At 37.6% G+C, this 18,994-nt stretch overlaps 1 protein-coding gene across 1 annotated transcript; it reads left to right on the top strand.

Annotated features, from left to right (window-relative positions):
* Nucleotides 1-690: 690 nt before the first annotated feature.
* Nucleotides 691-18,305, top strand: LOC134491486 (phosphorylated adapter RNA export protein-like). The gene is made up of 5 exons (XM_063295274.1): nucleotides 691-837; nucleotides 8,246-8,910; nucleotides 9,328-9,448; nucleotides 15,345-15,428; nucleotides 16,988-18,305. The coding sequence occupies exons 1-5, from the start codon at nucleotides 733-735 to the stop codon at nucleotides 17,255-17,257; spliced, it is 1,245 nt and encodes a 414-aa protein (XP_063151344.1). The 5' UTR covers nucleotides 691-732; the 3' UTR covers nucleotides 17,258-18,305.
* Nucleotides 18,306-18,994: the final 689 nt, after the last annotated feature.

The raw sequence follows: 18,994 nt of genomic DNA, 5'->3' as shown, positions 1-18,994 counted from the left end.
GCCCCATGTAGAGCGCATGCAATATAGGCCAGAAGTCACAAAATTATTATATTTGTTTCATGTGCAGCCCTGTATATATGCATTAACAATATTCTTAAACTAAAAATAGAGAATGAAATTTACCTCTTTAATGTGAAGTTGCCTGAATTTGAAATAATTTTTAAAGTAAATCATGATCTCCCAGGGAACTCCTAGTGACCTCTCGCAGAACCCTAGGGTTCCATGGAATCCTGGTCGAGGAACCCTGCCCTACACAATTTAAATTAGTTATTATTAGCCACCTCTTTCTTTGTTGTAACTACCAGCAGACATTAACTAGAAAGGGATGACCGTCTTAAATTATTTTCATAAAACCTGTAGGGAAAAATATACTTCAATCACAAAGGCCTTCTTCGTAAGTTCTGATTTGTGAATCTCACAAAGACAATAAAGATTAGACATGTCTGGAAGAGACGCATATAATACTTTCTTTTGCTAAACATTCATACATAGGTCATATCCTATTGTAAAATAGGAAATATGTGAATACAGAACCCGGATGTAAATTCTCGGTCAGAAAGAAATTAAAAGAAAGACTACAATTCCCACGATGGTTCAAAGAGGGGGGGAAAGAAAAATTGCTCTCTGCCCCGCCTTTTTCCTCAGCGCAAGGCATTGTGGTCTCCGTAGTTTTTGTGGATAGAGGGCAGGACTCGTCCCTTCGCGGCTCTTGTTCTGATTGAGAGAGGGAAGATGGCGTCGGATGTTCGAGGAATGGAGCAGGACATGGAAGATGGAGAGATTACGGAGTCGGACTGTGAAATGCCGGCCTTGGCTGTTTCCAGGAGTCCCCTGCAGGTATGGCCCACCCTTATCAGCTCTTCCTGTGGGCTGCCTTCTTGCTGAGCTGAAGGCCCAGGAGGTCAGCCGGTGTTTTCTTCCACAGAGGATAACCGGCGAGCTTTGCAACGTGCAGGATGGTGAGGGTAGCATCTTGGGAGGAAGCTTGCAATCCAAGTCTGTCCGTGCTTATTTCGGCACCATCCCATTGGAGTGAATTAGGCTTTTTTCCCGCTTGAACCTGTGTAGGATCCGGTGGCCCGGCAAGCAAAAGTTGTTGCTATTTCTTAGTGCAGTGGCTTCTCCTGTCTCTGCAGCCCCGAAGTCCTGCCTTGTAAGCGACTCTTCAGTGTTCAGAAGAATGTATTATTTTAGCTGAGCCTAATACTGAGTCATAAGATTTCAGAGATAATTAATTGGATGATTGGCTGGATATTTGGGGCCAGTAATAGTACAGAGTACTTTGCAGCCAGCAGACCCTGTTTCAGGATCTGTTTTGAGGAGGAAGATGCGATTCCCCCATTTTTCTACAAGTGTTTTGTACTTCTGCACACCTTTCAAGTTGTACATAGCTGCTGTAGTTTGGGTCATCTAAATATTCATACTAGGAAAATGAATTTATTTCTGCTGTATGGGATTCCAAGCTCTTTTGCTTTCATCCCAGACATGACATCTCTTCTGGCAAATTTGGATATTTTTCTGAAAACAGTCTGTGAGAGCAGGGCTCATTTTTGTGAGAGTCAGATTTGCTCCAAGGCCTCCTGGCCTGCTTCATTATGGAAATAGGACTTAATTTCACTTATTTTTATTCCACATTCAGCTATCTACTGATTATGCTGTTTTTATGACAGTATAAAGCAGGGATGTGGGGGGGGGGTACTTTGAACAGCAAGGTGACTCAGCCTGCACTAAGATGTCCAAAGATGCTTCTAAAGAGACGGGAACTTTAAATTTGACCTTTTGTGTTTAAAGCCATGCTAACTTTAGCCCATTAAATGTGGAAAAAAGAATAGACAGTGGTATGTGATAGTTTAGATTCATTCCCTTAAAAAGTGTTCCCACAGGTGTCCAGCTTGGACCCATTATATCAGGAGACATAAGCTATATAGAATCAGCAAAATTAATTTTCTAACCTTGTGGGCTGCTTAATTAGTTTTCTCAGGATAAAGGACATTATTTAGATGGACTGTTAGTGAGGCTATATAAAGTAAAAGTGAAATAACACTGAAGCATAATTCTTTTTTTATTTTACATATAATGGTTAAAACACTGCTGGCTCAAATAAAATAAATGCAGAAATATACACCGGGCATACTGTGTGCACCAGTTGCAGCACACCTGCAGCCTTAGTAGCCTACTTAACTCATTGTTTCAATTGTTTATGTACATTGTTCAGATTGAGAGTCTCTAACAACTGTTGAATAAATAAACTAAAGTAACTCTAGAAGAAACTTACTACTATAAGATGTTTTGCCGATGATACATAACTCCAGTATTGATTACTCAAATCGATAATTCATTTTCTAAAAGCTCTTGGTCAGGTTGGATCATTCTTCCATTTTTGGTGGCAAAGCTCACAATTTGGGCAAATGATTCATAATAGAGTGAAGCAAATTCTAGAAGTTGAATTCCTTTTCCAATCTGCCATCTTTCTATTAAATAATACTAACCCCATTATTCAACAAAGTATACTAAACTAGCTTTGTACATGTGAACAGCTGCTAGGATACTCTGTGCTTTGCACTGGAAAGTGTATACAATTCCTTCAATAGATGAATGATAAATTAATTTGTGGGAGTATGCCTTGATGTCTAAAATAACCCCGTATTTGAAAAATAAACCTGACACATAATTTATCACTGAAACCCTTTTTTGGACAATAGTTCTACTTACGGGCTTATATCACATCCAAAATTTGAGTTTCTCTAAACATAAAAGTTTTAACATTTAAGTAGAAGATGATTTGTTAAATAAGGATATATTTCTTACTAACTAGGTAAGACTATAATTTTTTTAGTTTAACTTTTATTTCATATTGTGCTGATTAGTCATTGATACTCATACTTCATCTTAATTTTAATTATATCTCATTTAAAATGACATATTTAAAGATGTAGTATTTTTCTGATAATTTGTACTTAACTTACTTAATCTTACAGTGGTTTTAAATCTCTTGTTTATTTACTTTGTGTGGCTTTATTTTTTGCTTTTTTCCATTTTAAAATGTTCAATGATCCTTTTTGAAGGAAAAAAGAATAAATTAATTCTAGAAAAGTGAAACAAAAGAGTACCTATATTTCCTTATATTTGGTGGTAGAAATATAAACCTGTCCAGATTTTCTAAAGGTGAATTGGCCTTCAGAAGAGGAGTAGCAATGTTTCTGCAGTACTCAACAGCATCTGCACAGGGGAGGGATCAAAAAGGGCAGGAAGCAGCATTGCAGTGCAAGGCCCACCCCTTTTGTATCTGTGGCTTATGTTGGTGCATGTATAAAAGGGGTGGGGCTTGCATTGTGATGCCAGTAGCACTTCTGCCATCTTGCCTTTTTGACCCTCTGTGCAGATGTCACTGCCATGCACCAAAATTTAGGTTTCTGATTTCTGTGGGGTTCTGAAGCCACTTCCCCATTGAAGGGGGCATACAATGACCTATAGCTTTCCTTCAGAAGCCATGGTTTCCTGGGCCTATTACTTCACGGTTTCATGGAAATCTGCATCCAAATAAGTTGGGACTACAACTCCCATGATTCCCTGTCAGAAAGCTGTTCAAGACCATTCAGGTTTGTCTGTCCAATTAAACTTTTCATGCAGAAGACATGAGGTCTAGATTGCATCATAGAATTTCAGTTTTCAGTAGCAGATGATATAATTTACCTTTTTGTATAATAGCAAAGAAACTTGTGCCCAACACACCAGAAAGACACTGGAATCTTCTGTGAATTCCAGTAATTTTATTTTCTTCATAAAATGTCCTCAGTTTTGAAGGTAGAACTAGTTCTAAGCAGAATGTGCTTGATGCCTACTTAAGAACTATTAGTAGCAATGTAAATATTAGCCATAATAGCTACATTGTACTGTTTTAAATAGAAAGTCAGGTCAATAGGCCCTGTATGTCAGCGTACTGTATATCCATATGACGAGTGCATGGATGATTGCCTATGACAAGTATGAATTGCTATTAGCTGATCAGAATGATCTTTATTTGTGTGTGTGTATTGAGAAGAGTTAGTGAACTTTTGTTCTGGTGCCTGTTAGGAAAAACATCATGCCCCAAGCAGAATAGTTGGCTGAATCATACATGTTCATATTGCTTGGTCTTACATGTTACACCAGCTTTTTACAGTGCAGTCCAATATCTACTTAGAGGTAAGTCCCGTTCAGTTTAATGGAGGTTTCTTAAAAGTAAGTGGGAACAAGTTCATAGGGTTGGTGTGAATCTCCATATACTTTTGCTAAGATTTGCTTTTAAATGCAGAAGTAGCCTAAAAATTGGCATGGCAAAAAATAGTGTTTGACTTTTGGCATTTTCTATAAAATATGAGTGGACTGCTGCAACTTACAGTGGTAATCAGATTCAAGAACTGTTAAGATGTGCCTAGAACACCTTACACTATCAAATATCCTTTAATTGCAGAGAACTTAAATATTTAATAATATGGCTAAAATGTTCTGAAAACAGTCTTCTGTTGCTACAGTATAACAAGGAAAAGGCTACTATAAAATTAGGTGTATAAACTAGTCTTCTCTTCCCAATTGGCTGCTCTCCAGATGTGTTGGACAATAATTTAGACAATTTCTAAAATTATCAGCCAGCAAGGTATTATAATTGAACAATGTGATAGATGCATGCTTGGGAGACACTGACCTAACTCTTACTGCACTGTATGGTGAAAATATAGTATCTTTATGTGTAATGTTTCTGATGACTAGGGCAAGGATTTCTATGACTCAAAATGTTTAGAAATATGCAAGCATTTATCGCCTTAAAACCATTTAAATATGACCAATTAAACCAAAAATATGACTTTTAAAGCAAAAATATGACTTTATAATTTTTCTGAAATTAGCACCCAATTTTTAAAAATCTGTGCTTACACAGACACACACACACACACACACACACACACAGGTTTATTCTTCACTTCCAGTGCAGAAGTGCTAGTACTGAAGGAATCAAATGAACATTTTGAGAGTAAAATGGTCATCCCTGGTTTAGTTTTCATTAACAGCAGAATTGCATTGGATGACCACGTGCATCTTGAGGTTATCAAACTCAAAACTCCTTCTGTTGTCCACCAGTATGTTCTTGTATCTGGAGAAACTCTGCTCGACATCACAAGAGGTTATAGGAACAAATCTGAAAAAAAAAGCAAACTCATCTGGAGAAAATTCTGGCTCGAAGTCTTCAAATTTTGCTTTGAGTCCATTTAGAACGTTACTTATTTTGCAAAGTGTTGAAGAACCCAGATTAGATTGCAGCACTCTTTTCAGTTTATCACTAATCTTTTCAGCCACTTTCCCCTTTGCTTGCTTTAAATCACTCTCAGCTCGTTTTACAATGTTCAGTGCATCACTAAGTCCCACTCCTACAGTTTCAAAGTGGGTGATTGCTCTTGATAATCCACTGAAGTTAGATCCTATGTGTGCTAAGTTTCCAGCCAAGGTTTCAGAAAAGGAATCTTGCACAAGCTGGATGGAGGAAGATTCACAACAGTCAAATTCTTTAACTATCTGCTGCAAGGAAGCATAATTTGTGAATAATACATAGCCGCATCCAGCCAAGTCCCCCAACGTGTCACGACAGGTTGTGGAGGGAGAGCCAAAGTAGGAACAACTTCTTGGAACTTTTGTACTCAAAGTGGAGCTTTAATGAACATTTTTTTCCTATTCGAAATTATCTTATCTACATCAGGGTAGTTGCTTCGAATCTCTTCGGCCACTCTGTGTAAACCATGTGCAAGGCATGTGATATGGATCATTTTTGGATAAAGAAGTTTAAGTCTCTTGGCTCCATGTATGGAGCAGCATCTGTTACAAAGAGAAGGATATTTCCCCTTTTTATACCATCCAGCCAGAGTAGTTTCATAGAATTGTCAAAGAGCATAGCAATAGTGGAATTGTTTACTTTTTGTAGAGTTTCACATGTTAGAAGAAATACTTCACCAGGCTGGTCCCATTTCAGAGTGCCAATAACATTGGCTACATATCTTCCATTTACATCATTTGTTGCATCTGTTGAAACCCATATCTTATTGTTGTCAACAGCAGATCTTATCTTTCCTCACACATCTTCATAGCAGGCAGAGATGTAACTTTTCCTTACAGTTGATTCATTTTGAATCGGGTGACTGGTGTACTTCTCCAAAAAGTGCCTGAGGCTACCACTACCTAATTTCCTTAAGGGAATATTTGAAGTAACCATCATTGTATAGAGATCCTTACAAAATTCTGACTGGGTATTTGATGAACCTGCAGTTGAAGAAGCAGCTCTCTCGAAAAGGAAACGTTGCCTGTTCTCAGTGAAGGTAAATCTTGCTAAACAACTCTTGTGTTTCGCGGTGTCACAATGTTGTTGAATATTAAAACGCTTTTGGGCCGATACCTTAACCTTACAGAACAAAATATCACCATCGCTACTGAAAATCTGCTCTCCAGATTCTTGAACAAGACACCGTAAGTTCACACTTGCTGAACATCTACTTTTAGGCAGTTGAAAACACACCTGAGTTGGGGAGCAAATATGAAAAAGAAAACCAAACAGGCAAATTCTCACTTTTTTTTTCAGGCCTGGTCAGGGAAGAAGCCTTTGTTCCCACCTCTCTCTCTCTCTCTCTCACACACACACACACACACACACACATCCCTGAGTTGGGGAGCTCATAAGAAAAAGAAAAAAAAAAAACAGGCAAATTCTCACTTTCTTTGCTGGCTCAAACTTGCTGGCTTATCAGGAGGGTTGCCAATGACCAAAATAAGACGTTCGTTACAAAATTAATCAGAAATATGACATAGCAGCTTTAAAAAGTCAAAATATGACTTTTCAGGCAAAATAAAAAGCATCTAATTCTCACCAGATTACTCTAAAACATGTTTTAACTTACTTATAAATTCGAATAAAGGTTCCAGAAGAAATATGTCATAGAAATCCTCACCCTACTGATAACATGTAAGCAGCTGTTTTGATGACTCACATATGACAAAGCTGAATATCATTCTACCATTCATTCTTTATCATTTTATGGTTACTAAGACATATAAGTGTCTATATATTTTCAGTGTGGTGGATAAACCTGAAAAGTAATATATTTAATTTTACAAACAACTTTATAATTCTTGAGACAATTGCAGTATACCTTTTTAAAATTATCATTTGTAAAGAAATCTGAAATTAAATTCAAATAAGCAAGCAGCTCTACTTTTTTATGATTTTTAAAATAAAATCTTAACTATCTAGCAAACACTATTTTGAGCTGTGTCTTTATAGAACAGAGAGTTCTTCAGGGATGAGGAGAATTTGTGTTTGTGTGTGTGAGATCCAAGTGCATCACAATAGATGACTGCTGTGATTTATGTGCATTTAGTTACAGATTTCCTATTAAATCCAGTTAAAGGGACTCAGGTATCCTTTTTCTCTCAAAGTTCATCAACTGATCTCATCAACTGTATGAGTTATATATTCTTCCATCTCATCAATCAGCCTCCCAAACATGGCACACTCCAAATATATTGGACTACAATGTCCATTAAGCATTGGACCTTAAAAAAAGATTATTGTGATAATGCAATACAGAATATTCTTATACACTGATTACCTATGACCAGGTCCAGAGTACTCTGTTAAATTCTCTCTTGCACCTGATGTTGTGTTCACTCTGCCCAAGTTCTCATTTGATTGTGTATGCATAGTGGGGATTATCTTAATGTTCTCCCTCAATATGTATTTCTGCAAACTATGTATTTCTAATTAATCCCTATTAAAATTCCAGCAATTTTTCTATAGAATGCTATGTAAGGTAAAGGTAAAGGTTTCCCTCGACGTAAAGTCCAGTCGTGTCCGACTCTAGGGGGCGGTGCTCATCTCCATTTCTAAGCCGTTAGAGCCGGCGTCCGTAGTTCCGTCCGTGGTCATGTGGCCGGCATGACGACACGGAACGCCGTTACCTTCCCGCCGAAGCGGTACCTATTGATCTACTCACATTTGCATGTTTTCGAACTGCTAGGTGAGCAGGAGCTGGGACTAGCAATGGGAGCTCACCCCGTCGCACGGATTCGAACCGCTGACCTTCCGATCGGCAAGCTCAGCAGCGCAGCGGTTTAACCCGCAGCGCCACCGCGTCCCCTCAGAATGCTATGTAGGGTGCGTGAAAAAGTTAAAAATAGAACAGGTGTTTTCATATATATATAAATATGTACATTTATATTTCAGAAGCAACATGATAGCAGTAATCCAGCAAAATCCGCCCCAAGCAGCATTGCACATTCTGCAACAAGTGTTCCTTATCGGACAGTGAAAAGTGTGGATTCAACTGATGAAAGCTTTTCAGATTCTGATGAAGATAATGGTCTATGGAAGCGAAAGCGGCAGAAATGTTCGAACCATCCTCCCCTCAAACCAGAGCTTTTCCAATTTGCTCCAAATCCTCACAAACAAATCCCACTGGGGGCTAAAAAGATCAACAATATATGGGGTGAAGTTCTGCAGAAACAGAATCAAGATGATATGGCAAAGGAACTTGGGATTTTATGGATGGATGGCAGCCTTGACAGAAGTCGAGCATCAGAGACCTACAACTACTTGTTAGCAAAACAGCTGATGAAAAAATCTGAATCGGAAGTAGTTAAGACATTAGACAAAGAATTGGATGAATATATGCAGGATGATAAAAAGACTTTATCAAAAGAAGAGGAGGAAGAGGTGAATAGACAAGGTCTCTGGAAACGGAAAAGGCCCATAAAGGAGAAATTGGGTCCAAGACAAGAAATGCCCATAAAGGAGAGATTGGATCCAAGTCAAGAAATGAATTATAAAGGGAGGTATGAAATTACGGAAGATGATCCTGAAGAAAAAGTGGCAGATGAAATTGCCTTCCGGTAAAATTTTGATCTTTTATTTAAGAGATGGCTAGATTTTCAGCAAGAACTGTATTTCAGGATAACAGAAAGCTTGTAGAAGATAAACATATTCTGGTTTTGAATAGTGTCTTATTAAAGCATTCTTTGATCTTAAAGAAAAGCTATTATTTAGAATGATAAACAACTTTAAAGTCCATTCTACGTTACCCAGAGTGCTAAATGGGTGACTGTTCCAAATCTTTCTCTGCCATAGACAACATGCATATACACACCTATCCATGTCAGTGTAATTATGACTGCAGAAGGGAAACTGCTTGATCCCAAATATGCCAAACATTACTAGAGCTTGTAATATTAGGTTTGTTTTTGAAAATATTGTCACTCAAATTAGTTAGCAAATACAAAATTGCCAGTTTTCATACACTTTTCTTTCAGGCTTCAAGAACCAAAGAAGGATCTAATTGCACGGATAGTGAAAATCATTGGGAAAAAGAAATCTATTGAACTACTGATGGAAACAGCTGAAGTGGAGCAAAATGGAGGTCTTTTAATCATGGTAAGAAATAATTTGTCACGTAGCTTGTTAGGATTGCAGCCTAACTAATACTAAATGAGACAAGAGGGTATTTCCTTCCCTATATTTTTCCTGCTTGCTGTCCTTGTTACTATTGTTACTCTCGCTTTTGTCCAGCCTGATTCCATTACCCATCACCAGCCAATTCATACCTTTGTTGCTACCAACCAGGCAGATCCACTTCAGCAGCCGTTTTACCTACTAAGTTCCTCCTTTCATATCCACAGGCATTATCCCTATCAGATTAGCTGTATCCCTATCAGATACTTTCTCTTGGCAACTCTACCTTGCTGTAAAAGCACAATATATTCATGTCAATCCTGTCTCAATTAAATTGCATTGTTGGTTCCTGTTAGGGTTACAGATTAGTCATTTGATTTAGTCAAAGATTGTTAGTTGACCAGCAGTTCTTTTACTATGGTCAAATGAGCCTAGATACTGATGATGGGTAATGAATTAGTTTGTTGCATACTTACAGTACAGTTCTTATTGGAAAAAGGATTCTGGTCTGTAAATAGTTTCTTTTATTCCTGATTTTATTTTCTTTTAAATGTAATTGTAGATTAATAAAAGTCAAACAGAAGTCCTATTCAATGAATCATTAAAACTTACAGAACAAATTAAGCTATCATTTGTTATAATTTTAAATAATAATTGTTAGATGTTAAGTGTAAAATGTAGATGATTTCTAGATGATTAAGTTAATGTTTTACAGTATTTGACCATTATCTGACAGATTAGTTGATGAAATATTTTAGCTCCTCAAATATATATGCCCAGTAAAATGATTACAGACTTCGTAGTATTAAGCTGTATTAGGATTCTTTTCATGAGGCTTCAAAAGTATTGAAAGTGTTGTTACTTATTACCTGATTTAAGGTATTAACCCCATTTTCAGCCAAATTCTCCCTCTCCTCCAAAATCTTTCCAGCTGTTGTAAAATAAGGATTAGTCCACAGCATCAATTTCTCATGAGAGCTGGAATTTATTTTAATTTTCTTCCCAGTGGGACCCAAATGTGTTTAATTATCTTCAGTGTTGAAAAAGAATAACCACATTCCTGCTATATTAGAACCCAGACCTTGCCAGGAGTTAAAGATACCAAGCAGTAACACTCTAGTTAAACTTACAGTGGTGATTAATCAATGTCTTTTCCATACCAATATGTTATTGAAGTAAACACACATACTTAATTAAAATTAAATCAGGAAAGTTAAAACTACCTTCATCATGTAAAAGCAGTAGCTCTGAAAGAGAAATCCTAGGTATTATTTCCTTCCATAAAAATGTAATTATTAACTTGTCAATGTTTGAAATATTTCAGTGAAACCAGTACTGATATTTCTCTCAAAATAGTTATCAGTCTTGAAGCAATATTCATTTTCATCACATTTATTCTACCCCATAGATTTAGGGGTATTTTCTTCGATCTCTTTAATCTGGTTGATACATTTTAAAATATTTATATCCACAAAGCAGGATACCTTTTTAGGAATTATAGCTCCCTGGTAGATTCTGGAAAATAAACTCTAAATCTTTACCTACGTTGTTAGTACTTTATTGCCAATGCTGTAATATTAGACATTCCAGGTTACTGTATTCCCAGAATATTTCCAATATAACTATACCATTTCATAAAATTTAAATAAAGATCTCTGATAATCATTAAAAAATCCCAAAATACTATCTGCATATAGTAACAATTTGAATTCCAGTTCAGATTCCACACAATTCCTGGATATCACCTCTGTGATTTATTATACACATTGGGAGTTCCAGCACCAAATTAATTATTATTGGAGAAAAAGGGCATCCTTGACATCTTCCACGTGTAATGGTTGCCTATTCTGACAGACTCAGCCTCACAAGCAGGTTTTTAATGAAAACTGATTTATTGAAAGAATAGTGTGCAAATACAAAGAAAGCTGAGAATGAGCAACAGCACGCCAAATACAAACTAAAAACCCTCGTTTCAAACCCGGTCCCGCCCTCGCTCCCACTTAGCAACCACCCCCTCCCAGATGTTAGCAACCGTCACCCACATCGGCCTGAGAAAGTAACCTTGAACACAGCCAATAACCCAAACATACATTCCACAGTTACAGTAAGGAGATTACAGCCTGGCACGGCTGGAAATCTCCACTTAGCAAACACGGATCAGGAAAGTGACATGCGAAACGTTACGATGTAATCAGAACATTGAAACGATGAACATGACACCATGTGTATTTTAATTCCAGGAAAAATAGGAAAAGTAGTCCAATTTGTATTTACATAAGCAGAAGAATTGGAATAGTGCATTTTTATTCAGAAAATAAAACCTATGAGAAATTCTTCATCACTTGCACCAAAAACTTGATTTGTACCATACACCTTTCTTTGTATCTAATGAATCCAAACGAGATGTGTCATATATGTCAACGAAAGCAGCTAACTTGTCTGCTAAAAATCTAATATTATCTGAGGCCTGACATCCTTTCATGAAAATCACTTGTGATGGACCTATTTTTCAAAAGATTCTGGATGTCTTAGCACTATAGGGGCTGCACTATCCTAAATTTTTGATTAAATTATCTTCTAATTTTGTTCTTGAACAAAAGATTTTGGGCTCTGAAGGATATTTATAATTACAGTGGTTAAAAATGGAGACTACTGGATGACTTGGATAAAGATTTATGGCCCAACTAAAGATAAACCTTGTATTTTACATACCTAAGTTATAGGTGATAAAATTGTTGCTGGAGGCTTCATTTAACTTGGGTCCATTAATAAATCAGAATAAGATGTCAAGGAAAAAAGTTCTCAAAGATGGAATGACTTCATGCAGACATCTGGGGATTCAGTTTAATGATATAACATATATACTCGCATATAAACATATCTGTGGATAATTTTTAACCAAAATGCCATGAAAAATGTGCCACCCCTGGATAAGCTGATCCTCAAAATTATATCTTGAAAGCACCCAAAAGACTGTGTCAATCCAATCAGCACAGTCTAATTGAAACAGCTCCTGAAGGCATTTTACTTTGACATCTGCTGGAGTGTGTTTATGTTCCTCTCTCCCTCTTGTTCCGGATCAGTGCTACATGGCATATCAGGCAGTAAGGTTTCTCCAACTCTTTCGGTCTTGGGCGAGTGCTTTGGCCTCCTCCCATGTGATATTCAATGCCTTCAGGTCTTGTATCAGTGTTCTTCGCCATGTTATTCAAGGGGGTTCTTGTTGTCGTTTAGCATCGGGGGGGTCCAACTCATTACCACTTTAGGGATCCGGTTCTCCATGTGAAAGATAGGATATTTATAATTATGCCAGTTGGAGTCTTCTACATGTGATGATGTTATGAAGTTTACATGAGCCACTCCTTCGGAGCACCTCCTTGTAGGTGATGTGGTCAAAATATCGGATCTTTAAGATTTGACAGAGGAATCTCTGTTGGAAGATGTCAAGCCTCTTGTTGATACTTGCTGATGCCTTCCAAGGCTCACTGGCATAAGTAACTGTCAGGATCACAATAGAAGTGAACATATGGAGTTTAATCTTCAGCGATATGGATGGCGAAGACCAGAACTTGTTCATCTTCTGAAATACGGCTATCACCTTCCCAATGTGGCACTTAACATCTGCCTCTGCATCTCCATTCCGGGTGATCACACTACCTAGATAGGTGAACCTCTCTACTTCCTCTAACTGCTGCAGTCCAAGTACAATTCCACGTACTGGGGTCATGGAGCTCACGTGCATGATCTTCAATTTCTCGGCACTTATCCTGAGGCTGACTTTGTTTGCCTCGCCATCCAAAACAGTCGTGGCATGTTGTAATTTCGACTCATCTTCCTCAAGCAAGGCTATATCGGTGAAATCCAAGTCACCAAGGTGACTTTGGTCAGTCCAGTGGATGCCTGTCCCACTGCATGCTCCAGCTCGCCACATGACATAATCGAGGGCCACAAGGTAGAGGAGTGGGGACAAGATACAACCTTGTCTAACCCCAGTGGTAATCTCAGAAAAGTCCATATGACCATTCTCAGTCTTAACACAGCAGCTTGATCGTTGGTACAAATTCTTAAAGATGGTAACGAAGACTGCTGGTACACCATACAGATGTAGGATCTGCCAAAGGGACTCACAGTGGACACTATCAAAAGCTTTTTTAAAATTGAAGTTGATAGCCGATACTCGAGGCGCTGTTCTATGATATTCCTCAAGATAAAGATTTGCTCACTGCAGGACCTACCACAAGGGAATCCAGCTTGTTCTTCTTTCAGGCGTTGATCAATGGCACTTCACAGCCGCCTAAGGAGAACTGCACAAAATGCCTTCACAGGCACTGAGAGAAGGGTAATGCCCTGCCAGTTGGTACATTCAGAGATGTTACCTTTCTTGGGGACTTTAACAGTGGCACCTCTTCACCAATCTCCCGGGACTACACCACTTCACCAACACTTATTAAACAGCTTTGTCAGCTCTTCCGCCATGGCCTGACCGCCATACTTTAGGATCTCTGCAGATATCTCGTCCAAGCCAGCTGCGTTGTTGTTTTTAAGGCTTCTGATCGCAGTTTTGACTTCTTTAATAGTAATCTCACCAGTGTTCACCTGGAGCTCTTGTTGATCATTCTCTTCATTAAAATTACATATGTATACTGGTTGGGCCTGGCTGGTTGAGGGTTTCCTGGAAGTATTCGACCCACCTTCTGTTTTGCTCTTTCTGAGTGACCAGAAGCTTCCCGTACTTATCCTTGATCAGGACACTGATGCTCCTTCTCATTCCAGTCAGTTCCTTAACGATGCTGTAAAGAGTCCTGGAGTTCTTTTGGTCTGCCGCTTCTTGAGCTTCAGCGCCTTTCCGTTCCAGCCATTCTTTCTTATCCCTCCTGCAGCTTTTCTTCTTTTTATGCTTTTCTCCTGTTTATGCTCCAAATAAGGAAAATTGGTAAGGCATTTTTTTCCTCTACCTGCATGACCTTGGATCTTTTCCAGAGCTGCTTGGCAAGCCGGTAGCTCTTTATATCTTGTTTTGTCTTGAGTGACTAATGTTAGAATTGATTTCTCATTTGCTTCATTTCTCGTTTCTGGTTCTTTTAACTTTTTCTTAATATCATTAGATTTTTTTCTCCATGTTCTCCACTTAGTCTGCATGCTTGGAGAGGTGGCAGTTTATTGCTTGTAACATCACCAGAATCTCAAAATTGGTCACATCTCAGACATAAACATCTGATGGAATTTCAGGAAGGAGAATTGCTATCTGTGTATTTCCCTTTTGGGTTGGGGTTTCAGCCCGACCCCAAAAAGGGACGTGTGGATAATTTCTCATTCAAAATCTCACTCACAGCTATAAAGGCTTCTACAGAAACCAGAGTTGGGAGGGCTGTTTGAAGGAAGTCTGCACAATGGAAGAGGAAGCCAAAGGGGGAAAAGGCTGCCTTTTTGGTTTCTAAGGTTACTTTTTCTCTGTCCAAAATACTAGGACTAACAAATAACAATATAATTTGTAGTTTTGCTTACCAGCTCTTTTAAAAAATAATTCACAAGTACTGTTTTCACAAATTTTGGAAGGCTAGAGAAATAAATTGCGTTGTAACATATCACTATGTTGCCAGAAAACCTCAGAAGAAACAAAATATGGTAGATATCATAATCTCAACTGACTTGCTGCTTTATTTCTTGAAACACTTGACCCTTCAAACAATGTTTTTCGGATTGCACAGGTAATCTTTCAATAATTGTATAAAGCCCTGTTGATATTTTTACAAGTAACTAATATTTTCATTTCCTGTTCTCTCTGTATGTCAGATGACATTTCAGGTTTCCAAGCAACAACACAATTGACATGTTTTACACTTGCTGCTTTTAAACGGTTTCTTTTTTCATCATTCAGGATGGTTCTAGAAGAAGAACACCAGGTGGAGTTTATTTAAACTTGCTGAAACGTACACCTTGCATAACCAGTGAACAAATTAAGGTAAATCAAGTTATTTTATACATTCCAATACACAGCATAGTTTTGCATAACTTTTAAAAAATGCTTTTTAAATATAATATTCTGGCTTTACTTTCTCACTTTCCTTTATATATTTAATTTTATTTTTCCATTCTGCCTTTAATATTTTTATAAATAACTCAAGGTGGCGAACATACCTCATACTCCTTCCTCCTCCTATTTTCCCCACAACAACAACCCTGTGAGGTGAGTTGGGCTGAGAGAGAGTGACTGGCCCAAGGTCACCCAGCCGGCATCATGCCTAACGGGGGACTAGAACTCTGTCTTCTGATTTCTAGCCCGTTGCCTTAACCACTAGACCAAACTGCAAGAAGCTGTTTCCATACTGGATAGCCCAAGCTTTCATTCTTAATTTTCTTAGTGTTGCAGTGGTTACTCTTAAGAAACTTCAGGTTCAACCCCTTCTCATATAGCTGCAACCATGCAAAAAAGAACTGACAAAAAAGAAGGTTGTACATGCAAAATTAGCATTCCCTAATCATTAAATTCTTTACTCTGCAGACAACTGCCTACAAATAAAATTGTTACTCTCAATAATATAATGATGCAATAATCCAAGCTGTCAAACTAGCAGTGATAATTCTCTTATTAAAGGCATGAGGCTTCTGTTGTAGTAAGTCAGCTAAATAATTAAAGGACTACCACCCCATTGTTGTGTTCTATATTTGGATCCTGTCCAACTCTATCTGAAAGATGTATGGAATTGAGGGTGGGAACTCTCCCTAGTGCTTTTCTTTATTTCACACTGGGATGAATGGCTATTCTTTTCATACAATGACTCAGTATACAGTTTTGTCCTCTGTAAGGCTGCTTCGTAGAGCATATTTTTTAATGTATAATGAAGAAAAGCATATACAGCCTTCAGAATGCATGGAATTCCAAGAGTGGAAAGAAGAGAGCTGAGAACATGGGCCAGTCCCCTTTATTGCTTAGTGTCTGTCTCCTCCAAGGTTAAAGACCAAGGGGAGGATTCTAATGTAGGGTCTCTATGCCGGGATGTGTTTTGGAAATACAGCACGGGCAGACCAACAACCTGGACAGCCTTCTATGTTCCCAAAACTAGTTCTTAGAGCCCAGAAAGGTGTTCGTGCCTCTGAGTATCTGTCCGGCTGTATTTCAAAGCAAAATTTATCCTCATAGCATATTTCATATCTACAATAAACTGGCTTATTTTCCTGATTTTTTGCCCCCCCCCCCATTTTTCAGTAGATTGGCAATCCAAAACATACCTCTCAATTTTCAGAAACTTCCTTTATCAATATTGTAAATGGAGAGGTGGCAATTAATTTACAACAGGGCATTCCTTCAACTCTAGAGAGCAGAATAATAAATTTTAAAATAATTCTGTAACAATATTTGAAAAAATAATGGCTTTTTTTTAAAAAAAGGCTTTGGGGATTTCTTTGTCATGCACTCACAGTTTATCTGTAAAAGTTGGCTAAGGCAGCTGGTGTTTTGTGAAAGCTGCCTTTGTCTATTATTCTTTATCACTTCATGAGGTATTAACATTCTCTTTAAAGGAAATCTTCTATATTGAAAATCAAAAGGAGTATGAGAACAAATGCGCTGCAAAGAAGAGAAGATTTCAAGTGCTGGGGAAAAAGATGAAGCAAGCTATTAAAGGACTTAATCTTCAAGAATATGATGATGCCTCCCGAGAGACTTTTGCAAGTGACACAAATGAAGCCCTGGCTTCTCTGGATGACTTGCAAGAAGGACATGGGGAAATAAAACTGGATACAGAAGATGCAATTGAAATAGATAACAGTCATGATATAGATATCGTTTGATGTACTTGATACTTGAGGGATCAAAATCTTTGTGATGTATATATATATATATATATATATATTAATTTGCAGTTGCATATTATTATTATACCTTTTCATAAGTTGCAATAGTGCCTATTATGTCAATCAGTTGTATGCTGAAAAGGGCCATTTTATTTCTCACTGTTGATGCTTGAGTTTTCAGTTTGCTTCAAATCACGAATGTTGTACATCTTCCTTTATTTCATAACTTCAGTAGACCCTTAACACCTGATGCACATGCTTTCATCTCAAGGTTACTTTAACATTAGAAAAAAACAGTGCTCTCATTCCAGAGTAAAACTTGTATATGAAACTTAATATAACTGCATGGAACCACTATTTCATTTAAGTAATAGTAATATGAAACAAGTATCATTCTGACATATACTCTGGTATGGAAGCCTTTTCACATGATCGTTGTTTTCATGATGAATCTGGGAAGACATTTTGACCCACGAGCCAGATGGGTATTCAGCATACTACATGTTGCATGCCTAGAGAACTTCAATTTCAGCTTATGTTGACCATTAGTTCTGAGAAAATCATATAAACTTGCAATATTTAAGACACACCATTCTCTTTTACAGTTTGTTTTCTGCTTCTTATGCCTGAGTTTTGGGCTAACATAGTCCTGCATAAAATTAGTTGAACTAGGAGTAGACCACTTAAGTCAGTGAACCTTAAGTTACTTGTGACTTAGACTCATTGATATCAGAGATCTGAAGAATACCTCAGTCGGAATCCAGCCAACATAAATGGGAACAAAACATCTCTCAGTTTCATTTCGTTTTGAAGTTAATAATTCTGAACATGGGAGCTAGCTATAAGATTTGAACTCAATTGTCATCCCTATTAATTACAATAATCTTAAAGGAACAGAAAAGTTAAGAAATCAAGCAACACATCTGAATCATGATACTTATGTATCATATTTGTAAAAGTTTTCATGAGATTAGAGTCGAAATTGCAAATCTAGTTTAATTTTCATTTGTAAAGTATAAAATAAATAAAAATTGCTGGCTTTTAATTTGTTGTGTTCATTCAATTTCCCCAACATTTTTTAGGGATTTCCAGTTGGTCTTTAAGAAAATGAAAGAGGTGGCAGAATGAAATAAACGGTGTGTTGCTTGGGTTATTCTGTCAATATGTCAAACTTCAGCACTGTGTAGTTAAATCCTTGAAGAGCAGCAGCAGCCTTCAGTTATTTAGATCTGTGTGTTAAATTCTCAGTTCAAACTTGCAGAGTGAGTTTCGGTAATTTTATTGTGAAAATAGGAGATGGCCCTGAGCAGAAAAGTTTCTGCACTTTTGTCGATCAAAAGCACCTGACCACTGAACTGCTATATCAAAGTTATATTTTCCTCAACTTCACTAGTCGTCCTTTATTACCGTGTGGTCCTTTCATTATGACGGGAGTTCTTAGAAACATAAAAGTAAATGCTTCCTTTATACTCAGAAAGGAACCACACTGCCTTAGAATGATGTGATCCATTTTAGTTATTGCTCTGATGTTTAAAAGGTTTTTTTAAAATATTGATAAAGTAGGTGAAAGTTAGAGGCCTCTTCCTGTGGGATTGATCGGTATTCATCACACATCCATTTTTTCCCTTCGTGTATGTATTTGTTCCTGATTTGTGAAGCTTTTGGGGAAGAAATAACTTACCAGTTGGTATATATTTTAGCAACTACTACAGAAAGTGCAGCAGATCTGCCCTC

Source organism: Candoia aspera, chromosome 2, assembly GCF_035149785.1.
Source record: "Candoia aspera isolate rCanAsp1 chromosome 2, rCanAsp1.hap2, whole genome shotgun sequence".
In the NCBI taxonomy this organism is placed as follows: Eukaryota; Metazoa; Chordata; class Lepidosauria; order Squamata; family Boidae; genus Candoia; species Candoia aspera.
The sequence above is the reverse complement of the archived record's forward strand: the minus strand, read 5'-3'. Positions and strand labels throughout refer to the sequence as shown.

What these genes read in the sequence shown, in the direction of transcription:
- LOC134491486 (XM_063295274.1), top strand. Translation starts at nt 733, where the DNA reads ATGGCGTCGGATGTTCGAGGAATGGAGCAGGACATGGAAGATGGAGAG. An exon ending in GCAGATGAAATTGCCTTCCG is followed by an intron (nt 8,911 to 9,327) that starts GTAAAATTTTGA and finishes CTTTTCTTTCAG; the next exon opens with GCTTCAAGAACCAAAGAAGG. An exon ending in ATGGAGGTCTTTTAATCATG is followed by an intron (nt 9,449 to 15,344) that starts GTAAGAAATAAT and finishes TTCATCATTCAG; the next exon opens with GATGGTTCTAGAAGAAGAAC.